Here is a 13,830-nt window from a genome sequence, read left to right as displayed (position 1 = left end):
AGGAGAGAGGAGGAGGAGGAGGAGAGAGGAGGAGAGAGGAGGAGGAGGAGGAGGAGGAGGAGGGAGGAGGGTCCTTCTAGCCTTTGAACCTCCCCGGCAACGGTGCCAAATGTTGGCTCTTTCCTACTACTTTCATAGGAAGAGCTGGGTATTCTCAGTATGCAGGGTTTCGAGGCTTTTTGTCACCTACAGATATATTTAGGTTGTCGTTTGTAGTATACGTGTAGCTTAGGACCTCGAGTCGTGTTCCAGTGAGAGACGTAGGCTTAAGTATGGTAAGCAAACATAGTGCATGCATGTGTAAAAGAACATGTATCATCATGATTGAGGTAATGAAGGCTTTCGCCTTCATTGGGGGTTGCAAGGTTTAGGAGGAGTTTAAGAACTAGAAGGAGGTTCCAGGGTTAGAAGGAGATTGCAAGGTTTAGAAGGAAGTTCCAAGGTTTTGAAGGAGGTTCCAGGGTTAGAAGGAGTTCCAAGGTTTAGAAGGAGGTTCCAAGGTTTAGAAGGAGGTTCTAGGATTAGAAGGAGTTCCAAGGTTTAGAAGGAGTTCCAAGGGTTAGAAGGAGGTAGTTATGCCCCAAAGAGTCTAGGCTTCATTCCATTATGGGGTATTTATACAAGTTGGAGAGCTTCTCTCTCTGCATGTAGGAATTGTAGCACATTCTCTCTCTACATGTAGAAGTTGCATATAGAAGTTGCATGTAGAAGTCGTATGTAGAACTTGCATGTAGAACTCGCATGTACAACTTGCACGTAGAACTTGCATGTAGAACTTGCATGTACAACTCGCATTGGTAGAACTTGCATGTAGAACTCACATGTACAACTCACATGTAGGAGTTGCATGTAGGAGTTGTAGGTAGAAGTCGTATGTAGGACTTGCATGTACAACTCACATGTAGAACTTGCATGTAGAACTCGCATGTACAACTCATATGTAGGAGTTGCATGTAGGAGTTGTATGTAGAAGTCGTATGTAGAACTTGCATGTAGAACTTGCATGTACAACTCACATGTAGGAGTTGCATGTAGAACTTGCATGTATAACATGCAAGTTGGATTTGTAAGAGGGATTATTTCTAGCCTTATGTAAGTATAAGCGGAGCTTTGCCACTACCCTACACACACATTCTCTTCTACCTAAGTCCATGTTGGCACAGAGTCAACATACTCCCGGATCCATTTTATTACCCATCCTTGGGTTATGGCTTATTTTGATTTCGGAGTTGGGATGTCATGTGTGTAACCTAGTGGTTGTTGAGCTTGTGGCATGCGAGTCATTCCTACTATAATGCTTTTGCACCATACAATTTATGATTTGTAGTCAAGAAGCTAATCTCCTCTTGAGGAGGGGTGAACGGTTATGAATTTCAAAGGGGATGTCGTTGCTAAGGTTGCGGACTCTGGCATCAAATCTTCTTGGGAAGAGGTTTTGGCCGGGGTCTTGTTGTTGAGGTTGGCATTTCTTGCTATCTTGCATACATGTTGGATGCGATTGCACCCGTATCATTGAGCTTGTAGATAAGTTTGTTTGCAAGTCTGATATTTTTGCATATAGGAGATGGCTATGATGTTTGGCGGGGGTATCGTTGCTGAGGCTGTAGACTCTTTTGCCAATTTATCTTGAGTTTTGGCATAGCTTCTTGTCCTGCTTGTGAATTCATTGCATGCTTTGAGAGTATGGAATGAAAGTGTGTGATACTAGTATTGAAGCAATCTATTATGCGCCAATGAAAATCATGTGAGTGCACATGATGTGTCTAACTATATGCTTATTTGTGGGATTTAATAGGGAAACTAAGACTCAATCATCCCTAATACAAAATTGATTAGGTCTTCCTAAATGTGAAAAAACGTGCATATGCTAGTGAGTGTGCATGTAACAATCTAGTGCAAACTGTAAGAAAACAATACAATGTCTGTGCTCAACAGATAACAGGATCTCGTATGCAAGAGAGAAAATCAGATAGCATGGAGAATAAAAAATTTGATTACTGTAAAACTAATACAATAGATGGAATTGCCTCCCAGCCGTGTGCTCCTATGTGAGAAGCTTTGATGGCATGCTGGAAACAGTAGAGGATGGAGGTTGGATGCTAAGGAATCAGGGTTGCTATAGCCAGTGATAATGATGGGCTTCACGGGCTTGCTCTTATATAGCCACCACTTGTGGTTGGCTAGATCCAATTGGGTGACTGACCCAGTTTGCCCAAAACGGCTGATTGGGGGTCGGTCCTGAAATAGGCCACCGACCACACGATAGAACCGTGGCACAAAATAGAGCAACTAACCTACAGTCTCCGTTCAGCCCAGAGCCATGCACGATCATCTGGGGCTCCAAACGGCGAGCTTCGCAACCCGAGAGTGGGCTGCCTCAAGAAATGCTCCATCTACCCTCAGTGCGGTCAGTCATGGGATGCCTTCCCACACTTGCATGTAGCCTAGTTGGCAGTGTGCCAACTCTATCTGAAGCCATCCAACCATCAGGCCACATAGGGCCCCCATCTGGTGTCCAAACCAGGACCTACCGGATAATCGAGCTACTCAAATGCCTTCTCCTCATATGGGGGGCTTATAAGTAGAGTTAGCTAGATCCCGTGTAGTTACAAGAGAGTGGAGCATTGATATCTAACACCCCCTCTCAGTGTCCACCTGCAAGTGAACTTACTTTTTCGGCCCAATGCCAAGTCGATGAAGATGCCTCTCCAGCAAGTCTCTTCCAAGAGCCTTCGTGAAGATGTCCGCAGCATTCTCTTTAGTCGGGCAGTACACCAAGTCGACCTCTCCATCCATGATGAGCTTGTGTACAAAGTGATATTGAATCTCAATGTGTTTTGTGCGAGTGTGGAACACAGGGTTCTTTGCAATCGCCACGCTACTCTAATTGTCACATGATAACTTTGCAAAGAGGAGGGGGGCAAGAGGGCAACCTTTCCTAATTGATATCTTTAAAGGAAAAGGGGTCTCATGTCCCCATTGACACATATCTTGGTAGATGCATTAGTGACCAATAGGTTTACATAAGAAACAAATGAGGAACCCAAACCCATACCTTGCAAGGATTGTATGAGAAAATTCCATTCCAGCCTGTCATAAAGCTTTATCAAAATCTATCTTGCAGAAGCATATATCTTGTTTAGTTTCCTTGGCATATTCACACCCCTACCAAATATTTATAATTGCCTCCAATAGGTGAAGCCCTGTTATGAAGCCTTTCTATTCCTATAGTATCCAATACTTTATCTTTCTTTGGATCTTGAGAGCCAAAGCCTTAGCATATATCTTATAACTATAGTTAAGCATTGTAAGTCTAGGTCTCCAATTCCTAAGCTCATCTTTAGATCCTTCCTTGGGGATGAGCTTGGTGATTCCTCCATGAGCTTGATGAGCCCTCCTTCAGGATGAGCTTGATCATTCCTCCATTAACATGACAGGGGAAGGCGCCCTTGGATAAACCTTCTTGTCACAACATCAGCAATCAAGGGCCAACTATGTCCCAAAAAGGCTTTGTAAATTTCAAAAGGAAGGCCATCCTCACCTAGTGCTTTTCCATCTGGCCTAACTGTGATAGCTTCCTTTATCTCTTCAATGGTAAAAGCCTAAAGGTTTCTCTAGATAAACGATGTCGAACCTCTCTAAATCTTTGTCTCTTACAACTTCTCATAACTCTCTGGTCCTTTGTACCTCTTCATCTGGCTCTTTGTACCTTTTTATCTAGAATTACTACTGTAGAAGAGAGGAGTGCCTAGAATTACTACAGAAGAGAGGAGTGCCTAGGAATGAATATGTATCAAGTTAATATTTTCCTCTGTGGATGAGACCAAAGTGTTATCAGCCTTTTTCAATAGAGGGATGTCCTCATTGATTCTTTTTCTTATGATAATCTTAAAGGTTTCCTTGGATGGCCTATCAATCTTGCCTGCCCACCAATCTCTTTAATATATATTGGTGTCATTTAATCTAATTTGTTCCTATTTTTTGAGCTATTTTTTAGTAGTTAGCAAGTCGATTTGGGCATCTAAATCTTTTGATCTAGCCTATTGCTCTAGTATTTTAATCTTGCTCTGAATCATGTCCATTCTTTGAGCTCTTATTTTGGCTCTATTATTTCTAGCTGTCTTGCGAAGTTTTCAAGTATTCTCAATTGCAACAGCCCAAGCATCTGCAATAGAACTCCACTTTACTAAAGCATTATCCCAAAATGTCTTTATCATGCATGGATTGGTTACTCTTTAGTTTTGGGTATGTTTTAAACCAGGAAGATGCTTTGTGTCCAGACCCAAAGTTAGAACATAAACATATTGGCGTCTGCTTTGATAGAGTTTATGAGGAGAAAGTCTTAGTCTTTAAAGAGCTAAGATTACTCAGAAGAGCCTAGGAAAGATAAAACTTGTCTAATGTGGCTTCTCTCCTACAATCTCCCATTTCAATGTTGCACCAAGTGAAATCCCCTTCTGGACATGCATCCACCATATGCCATTGCTCTTTGAGTTCCTCCCAAGCATCAAGCTCGAGCCTCTAATAACAATGCCCTTTTCCAACCACCTGTCCTTCTTCCTTTACACCCATTGTTATGCCCTGGAAAAACAGTTGCCTTCTGCACACATTAGAGATTCCCACAATTTCTTTCTTTTTGCTGCTGCATTTGGGGCATACACAGAGATCACTACAAATTTATGTCCTTTGATAAAGCATTTGAGAAGCACCCATCCATTTTGGCCATTTGTGACCACTTGGGTGACCCTCCATTGAAGTTAGACATGATTCTAATAGTAGTCCCGCCCTTCCCTTCCACATGGGAATTATAATACCAGACCCTTCTTTTGTCAATAGTTTTCAATCTACTCTCTATGGGAGAGAGAGTTAGCTCTCAACCAATGATAAATCTCATCTTCTCTTCTAGGGTCCATCAACCCTCTAACATTAAGAGACAAGAAGGAGACTGATTTACTTGGCATTCTTTTTCTACCCCTTCTTAGCCCTGGGTTGGTGGGGCTATTTACTTGAGTAGTAGTAGATTTAAATTGCCTCCTTTTGTGCTAAATGATATTGAAAGGTTTACCTTGACTAGTGTCTCCTTGAATTTCTGGGGTACCTGTGACTTGCTCTTCTTTTGAATCTTCTTCACTAATATATTCCCCTTCCATGGCATCCTCTCTATTAACATCTACTTCAAATTCTTTAAGCCAGCCAGATTCAATTGTCATGTGATTGTCAGGATCCTCTCTATTACTGGCTTCATTGTCATCAGCCTTATCTCTAAGCTGTTCAAAAGGGTTTTGTTTATGGCAGGGGATATCAGAATTTCCTTGCCTTTTTCAACAATGCTCTTGGAGGTTTGACCATGGTTGACCCTCTGGTTGAGTACTAATGGGCACTAAAGGAGACTTAGGCACCCATTTCTCTATAGGAATATTATGTTTTTGAGAAGCAAGAGTAGCCTCTTTGGGATTTCCCCTTTTCAAGGGATAATTTTTTACCACATGTGTAGCAATAATTGGGCAAGTTCTTATACACTAGAGACTGCTCCCTAAAGGTACTACCATTTCTATTTAGAATTATAAGGGTCTTGGGCATTTCCTCTATAATGTCCATCTTAGTACACACCTGGGGGTTCTCGGTTCCCCCTAAGATTAATAAAATTCTCTTGTTTAGCCCCAAGGACTTCTCCCAATCCACAAAATCATAGCTGTAGTTGATTGCACAAATAAAGAGGAAGATCAGGAAGCTCTACCCAAACTCTAGCCATATTGGAATTCTAGTAGGGGCACCAAGAGAAAACTCCTTGGTCCCCATTCCAAATATAATGGCTGATTTCTAATGGTCCAAAGACCATGCTAGAGAGCTCTTGTTGCCATTTCAAGCTTTTCAAAAAGCCAAAATGGCCTCATCCAAAATAGCATTATCGCAATAGGTACATCTAATTTGAAGGAAAATCTCATGTTGAAGACGTTTAACCTTAGAAGTTGTCATTAATTTGGGACAAAACCCCTCGTTTTCAAGGGAAAGAACGGGAGAGAGAGGTCTACAAGGTGATGGTCTGGCTTTGAAGAAGCACCTTGGCTTGCCATGAGCTTCACACTAGTCATTATTAGCATTGCATGTCTTGATATATGTGGGGAGGTAGAGTGATGTGTAATATTTTTAGTTATGAGACATGCCTTTATAGAAAATATGATGTAGCTCGCTGCATGACATTTATTAATTTGAGGCTCTTTCAAATTATATTTCTAATTGTTGATGCCTCACACAATCTTTGATTAGACAACGTCTACTTTGGTAGTGCTTCATTGATACAATTAGTGTTTTCCTAATAATCTCACAACAATATTAAAATCTTACATTATGCTAATAGTATATTGCTTGTGCATGTGCTAGCTAGTGTGCATGTGCTTCGTAAGCATGTGTATGAAAACCCTTATATTGCTTGAAAATCCATAACCTACAAGTCTAGACCAGCCCTATTTTTAGTGCGACCTTCGAGGCAACGCTTTGCTCACATTTTTCCAAAAAGTGTTCTCCCAATCACTTTTTCCCAAAAAGTGTCCTCCCAATCACTTTGGATACTCATCCCATCTTGCCAATCAATTTTAGACACTCATCCCCTCCATTAATTATTTATATTGCTAGCTCTCTTGCTCTCCCCCCCCCCTCCCCCTTTCTCTCTCTCTCCCCCTCATATCAACTATAGATCTAATCCATGAAAGTTAGAAAGGGTAACGTTGTCGAGCACATCATGTGCTCCCTTGTTTCTCTAAGCACTTCTTTAAATAGAAGACGAGAGGGGAGAAAGAGAAAAGGTAGAAAAGCTTAGTTTGAATATCCATAACCCATAATCTATTTTGTGGAGGACGCGTCAGTCCTATCGCCAAAGCACTAAGGAATGCAAAGGATACTTTCTTCCTTTGTGATCCAACATTTAGCTGAAGCCATTGGGATCATGACTTACATCGCGATTATAGACTTTGCGAGGAACGTAAACTTGAGTGCCTTTGCACCTGTATCGCCCCTGTTTTGGGCCACTGAAATTTCGAGCAAGTGGCTATGATGCAAAAGGGCGCGGGCTGCATCTCTTGACAAATGAGGTTAACGAAGCGTCAGGAAAGACAAAGGTATTTGGTTGTAGATCATCCTTGCGAAAAAAGTCATGCCACGGACACTACTTGGAATGCCCCCAATCTCTGATGTTCCTGAGTTCAGAAACAGTTACTTGTTGCTTGTTGGTGATCTGTATCACTAATGCGCCTGCTGGAAGTCAACCTACCTGGTTTCCGCATGTACAGTTTCAATTGCGACTCGCCGGTCTCCTCCGGAATGTTGCCGATGTGAAGGAGTATATGGATCACACTTTCAAAAGTGAAGACTCACTGATGGTCTCCAGCTTTGGCATCCATGATTTCTTCCTCGACATCAGCTGTTGTTGGCCGGCATTCTGTACCTGTAAGATGTCACTGACTCCGAACGAGTAGCCTTTCAAGATGCAGGGCGACTCTTCATAATTACCGGCCGCCTCTGCCTGTTCCTCCTCAACTACCTGTACATCTGAAAGCAAAGGGGTGACCTTGCTTTTCCCATGCTTTGCAGCCTTTGCATTCGCAGGCTTAGAGAGAACCGAGGTAATGAAAGCCAGCTCCTCCGCCGAGAGGCGCTTGTGCAGTTTGTGGATGGGAAAAAGGACGTACGAATGAGCAGGGCTCGCTACATCATCGGCAGACAACGGAGAAATGCGCGTCCCAGTGTGAAGGGAGCTGAAATCGACGACGAAATGGCTGGGAAACTCAATCATCAGTTCGGCCACTTTCAATGGGTCGGGAAACTCGGAGATGCGGCCGCCGACAGCATGCACAACTCTGATGGTAGGGAGGCGACGAGGGCATAAGACGCAGGAGAGGCGGTTACCCATGCTGCGATTCGGGGTGGGACGTGTGAGGGCGGATCAGCAGCGAGATGGGCTGGTCGAGGAGGAGGTGAATGACAAAAACAAAGCTAAGATGGAGAGATGGAAGGCGAGAAGGATGGAGGCGAGCAAGGAAGGTGAGGAAGGAAGCGAAGGGATGAGACTGAGGGTGGGAATTGAGCAGATTGTTGTGAAGGAGGAGTTTAAGAAGGGAGTTGGAGATGGAGTCCGACGTATGAAGCGAAGACTCAAAAGTGACTTTGTCTGGCTGGTGGAAGGCTGCGGAATGTGCAAGGTGACGGATACGCCCAATCAAGCATCTCCTCTGATTGTGTCTATACAACCACCTTGCCAAGCCTTCAATTTCCACCTTCCTTTGGTCTCCTAGCCAATGCTCCATCCCACATGGTTCTCTCCTTCTGATTAAGCACGGTTCCTCACAGTATAACTGCCACAATCATCAACACCAACATTTCCCCTTCCCCCCACATGGGTCTCTCTTCCTTGTCATTTCAAATGATTCCACTCTAGTCTTTTTTCGAGGGTGGGTGCCACAATCATCTCACATTTACCTTTTACATCCCCCCTCCCCCCCCCCCCCCTTTCTCACCCATATTTTGACACCAACACTTTCCTTGGCCCTACACATGAGTCTCTCCTTGTCATTGCAAATGGTTCCCTAGTCATTTTTGGCTGATAACAAGATGGGCGCCACAATCATCCCACTTCTACCCTCTACTCCCCCATATTTTGACACCAATACTTCTCCATTCCCCCTTGCTTTTATACCAACATGTCTACTTACCACCTTCTATGCCCCCCCCCCCCCCCCCGGGTCCCACCCACCCTTCTCAAATTTTGACACTAACAATCACCCCTCCCATAGTGTGACACCAACAATTCTCCTCCCAACATGTGACACCAACACTTCCATAGCCTCCTCCCGAGTTATATTTATATGACCGTTTGCTCATGTGGAATAGGTAGGTTAAATAGGTCCAATTGTGGAACACTTTTGTCATGTAGAATTATGTGATGGTTGAAAAGTTATGTTAGTATTAGCACAAGAGAGTTTTTAATTTACCCCCAATAAAATCACATCTATAGAAGTATGAGTAAATGTACTCAATTGAGTCAAGAACTAGGCTTGAAGGATGGGCATACTATGTATGACCATCATTTTAGATATTTCTCGTCATCGCCTACATTGAAGTCTGCCTCTCAAACATGTGTCCTCATGTTGTCTCTCCTACCCTACTTAGAGAATTCCTTGATTGTGTTCCTCACAAGGATATGCTACCCTACGTAGAGGATGCCCCCATTTTGTTGCTAGCAAGGAATCTGTGCTAGTAGCCTTTTGCTACCCTCTACTACTACTAGCAGCATGTGAAACTTCTCTTGCATCATTCTAAAACTATTCTAGTTTTGAAGAGACTCCAATTTAGAGCCTTGTAGAGCTATAGCTAAAAGGCTTTTCTAGAAGTATTCGGGGAGGACTAGAGACTAATAAGAGGCGCCCATAGCCTTAGAATTCGGGTGCAAGGCCAAGTTTCACAACGTTGGGCTAGTGGTGAAATGTTGTAGCTTTTGGGAGTAATTAAGATTGTAATGCATCATGGGAACACTCCATTTTATGATTTTCTATCTCTAATGGCACCAAATCGACCCTAATAGTCAAGGCAATGAACCCCCTTGGTAAAGTAGGGATTAGCTAATAATTATTCATAATTTATGCTAGATTTAACTAGTCGTGGGCTTTAACACAAAGTATGATATGGGGTGTATTAAATGTATGATAAGAGGCTCCCTACCCCACTTACTTTAAATGCACCTCCCTTTTGAACCCTCTCCTCTCCCATTCACTAAATAATGGAAATTGATTTTATGGCTTGGGGAAACTAAATGCTTTAAAAAGTGAGCTATATTAAAATTCAAGGTGTCTAATATTTGTTTCATATTTATTAAGGCACAAAGGAAACTACATTACTAATCACAAAAAACAAAGATATAGTGCTATCATCACCTTTTTGCGGGATGAAAGTTTTCCAAAATCATCCAACAAACCATCATAGAGATTGAAGTTTTTTTACCAAAAAGTTCAAGGAGAGGTTAGTTGGGAGTCTGACTGAGAACATAACAACTCAAAGCTTGAAGCATTGTAATGTAGTGCGAGCTTTGTAATATGGATTCATCTCAACATCATGTATTACCACATGTGCATAGCACTAACCAAAAAAGTGCTAAAATTGAATCTCAATGTGTTTTTTGCGAGCGTGGAACACAGGGTTCTTTGCAATTGCCATGCAACTCTACATTAAAGTCATAGTCATTATGCCAATAAACCTCATATAATGCATCTTGTAAGAGTTTATGCAAAGGACTAACACATTGTACATTGACATTGATTGTAGTTCCAAAGGGGAATGAAGTTATCAAGTTGATCAAGCAGATCAAAATCCTTGGCACATCAATAATGGTGCATCATCTCACATGACAAATCATAGGAAGGGTTCACAAAGATGAATCCATTGGAAGGACCCAAGAATGTTATCTACATGGCAAATAACGCATCGAATCTAGTTCAAGGGAAAGGTATTGTTCCTATGAATAGTTTCATTGGTACAAAAGGAGAGAAAAATGATTTGTGAAAGATGTACTCTATGTTCCAAAGATCAGCAAGAACCTCTCATAAGTTGGGTAAATCCAGAACACAACTATCTCTGAGTCATCATCTTCGATGGAGATGAATGCCCAATCAAAGATAAATCCTAGGATGGCAAATCCAAAACAATCTCATTGGAATGCAGCCAAAAGAGTCTTGAGATACATCAGAGTTACAAGATAGTTTGGGATAGAATACAAAGGAAGTCATCCACGGTTGCATGGATACTGTGACAGTGAATATGCTGGAGATCATGAGACCAGGAGATCCACACAGGGATATTCATTTTTCCTTGGTCAAGGTGCTATATCATGGTTGTCAACAAACAAACAACCAATTGTTTCTTTATCTTCGACTGAAGAAAAATATAGAGCTCTCACTATAGGTGCATGTGAGGCTATATGGCTCAGAAGACTATTGTCAAAAACATAAAACTTTGATGAGTCAAAGCCAACAACAATATATTGTGATAACCAATGGGCTCAAGCATTGGCCAAGAATCTAGTATACCACTCTAGGACAAAGTACATTGATGTCAGAGAGCACTTCATTAGAGAAAAAGTGTTACTTTGTGACATCACACTGTGGCATTGTGATAGCAAAGAGAATGTTGTAGACATCTTTACCAAACCACTCGGTAAAGAGATTTTCGAGAAACATCAACAAGCACTTGGTTTGATGCAGAGAAAGGACTTTCCCATTAAAGGGGTGTGATGGAATGTAATGTTTAGTCCTTCTTCGATTCCCTAGAATCATCTTGAGGGAAGGCCTACTTCATGACGTTGATTTTGAGGGAAGGTGTTGAGAGATCATGCTCAACATCATGTGATCATATGTGGCTGTCAAACAAGCAGCCAACTATTTCTTTGTCTTCAATTAAAGTAGAATATAGGGCACTAACAAGAGTGCATGTGAGGCTATATGGCTCTGAAGAGTATTGTAAAAAATAGATTGATAACAACACATTGTGATAATCAATCAGCTCAAGCATTAGAAAAGAATCTAGTATATCACTCCAAGCATTGGTGTTAGAGAGCACTTCGTCAGAGAAAGAGTGTTACCTGGCTACATCACATCACAACATTGTGATAGCCAAGAGAATGTTGTAGGCATCTTTACCGAACCACTTGGGAAAGATCTATTCGAGAAGCATCGACAAGCTCTTGGAAGGTGGAGGAAAGGCATTCCCATTAAGGGGGTGTGATGGAATGTAATTTTTAGTCCTTCTTCGATTCCCCATAATCTTCATCTTAAGGGAAGGACTACTTCATGATGTTGATCTTGAGAGAAGGTGTTGAGGATTTGTCTCAACATCATGTATTATCACATGTGCATAGCACTAACCAAAAGAGTGATAAAAGTCACAAGTGTTGGAAACCCTAAACCTAACCTTAACCCTAAATGGGTTTGTATATTCATTATTTTCAACTAATAATAGTGTACAGTTAGTCATTTTTGGTGTTCTCTCTAGTTGTGCACTCTCTTCTCATCTCCACCCTTTTCCTCTCCTCTCTCAATATTTGTTCACTTTGAGCCATCTACAACTAGCATTTGTAACAAACTAGTTAGCTAAGAGAGGGAGGAGGACGCACCCACCCCAACATCTTCTGGACACACCATCATGCAATATTAAACCTCCATGAATCATAGTCATAGTTTTTGTGTAGCACTTGAGAGATTATAGCTTTGGAGAGTTTGATACTAAAGGTTAAACAGCAACCAATTGGACACTTTCATTTTCTTGCTTTGAATTCTAGAAGCAAACACACAATTTCCTCTCATTATTCAAATGACGTAGTAACTCCACATGACCCCTAATTTTAAACCTCTCTTAAGGAAATCAAAGAAACTCCTTAAATAATTGATCATGAAGGCCCAAGTGGCTGATAGCTTCTACTCAATGCTCATAATTCCCCTAGAGGAAAATGGGATATATACATAGATTTTCTTCTGTGAACAAGTTGTGCCACCATTTTTTTAGAAATGGGCTATGGCTTAGTGCTATAGTTTTTTGTCTTCCAAATGACCCTTATCAAACTCCATAACTGGCATAATGGTGTTACTTCCCAATAGTCTAGTATTTGGGAAACTTGCATGTGATATACATTCAAGGGGAAATATTTTAACACCTACTAACATATAGCTCCCACATTAATTTTCCTTTATAAAATTTTAAGTTTCATGATTTTGTGAACTAAGAGACTCCTTTTTTGTGTATATTTATGTAAATGTGTTGTGTTTTAAAAACCATTATGTTGAACCCATAGTGTATATTCAATTGAACATGCACTCTTAGGGAGTTACTAGATGCTTTGACAAATGCTAGCCATGATTTATAGTTTACCCTCAGTTTACCTAAATAAGCCAAATCGCATGAGCTTATAATGCTCAAATTGTAAGAAAATAATACGTCGTCTGTGCTCAATAGATAACAGGATCTCATATGCAAGAGAGAAAACAAGATAGTATGGAGAATAAAAAATTTGATTACTGCAGAACTGATACAATAGATGGCGCTACCTCCCAACCATGCGCTCCTGTGAAAGAAGCTTCGATAGCGTGCTGGAAATAGTAGAAGACGGAGGCTGGATGCTAAGGAATCAGGGTTGCTGTAGCCAGTGATAAAATGGGCTTCACAAGCTTGCTCTTATATAGCCACTAGTCGTATAGTCGGTTAGGCTCAATTGGGTGACCGACCCAGTCCGCCCAAAACGGTCGACTGGGGGTCGGTAGGCCACCGACCATACGATAGAACCGGTGCGCAAAATAGAGCAGCTGACCTATGGTTACCATTCGGCCCAGAGCCACCATCCAGGATCATCTGAGGCTCCAAACAGGCCCTACAACCCGAGAGTGGGCTACCTCGGGAAATGCTCCATCTACCCTTAGTGCGATCAGTCAAGGGATGCCTTCTCGCACTTGCATGTAGCCTAGTTGGCGATGTGCCAACTCTATCTGAAGCCGTCCAGCCATCAGGCCACACATGGCCCCCATCTAGTATCCAAACCAGGACCTACTGGATAACCGAGCTACTCAAATGCCTTCTCCTCATATGGGGGGTCTTACAAGTAGAGTTAGTTGGTTCCCGCATAGTTACACGAGAGTGGAGCATTGATATCTAACACCCCCCCTCAATGTCCACCCGGAAGTAAACTTACTTTTTCGGCCCAATGCCAAGTCGATGAAGATGCCTCTCTAGCAAGTCTCTTCTAAGAGCCTTTGTGAAGATGTCCGCAGCATTCTTTGTAGTCGGACAGTATACCAAGTC

General features: G+C 42.0%; 1 protein-coding gene across 1 annotated transcript; it reads right to left on the bottom strand.

Moving 5' to 3' along the window:
• Nucleotides 1-6,839: 6,839 nt before the first annotated feature.
• On the bottom strand, nt 6,840-8,064 carry LOC147889225 (uncharacterized). Its single transcript, XM_087391866.1, has one exon. The coding sequence runs from the start codon at nt 7,904-7,906 to the stop codon at nt 7,346-7,348; it is 561 nt and encodes a 186-aa protein (XP_087247992.1). The 5' UTR covers nt 7,907-8,064; the 3' UTR covers nt 6,840-7,345.
• Between the last annotated feature and the right edge of the window lie 5,766 nt (nt 8,065-13,830).

This window comes from Dipteris shenzhenensis, chromosome 20, assembly GCF_047967505.1.
Source record: "Dipteris shenzhenensis isolate YYH24624 ecotype China chromosome 20, Dip_SZ_1.0, whole genome shotgun sequence".
Lineage (NCBI taxonomy): Eukaryota > Viridiplantae > Streptophyta > Polypodiopsida > Gleicheniales > Dipteridaceae > Dipteris > Dipteris shenzhenensis.
Note: the sequence above shows the minus strand (reverse complement) of the source record. Positions and strands in the feature narration are given on the sequence as shown.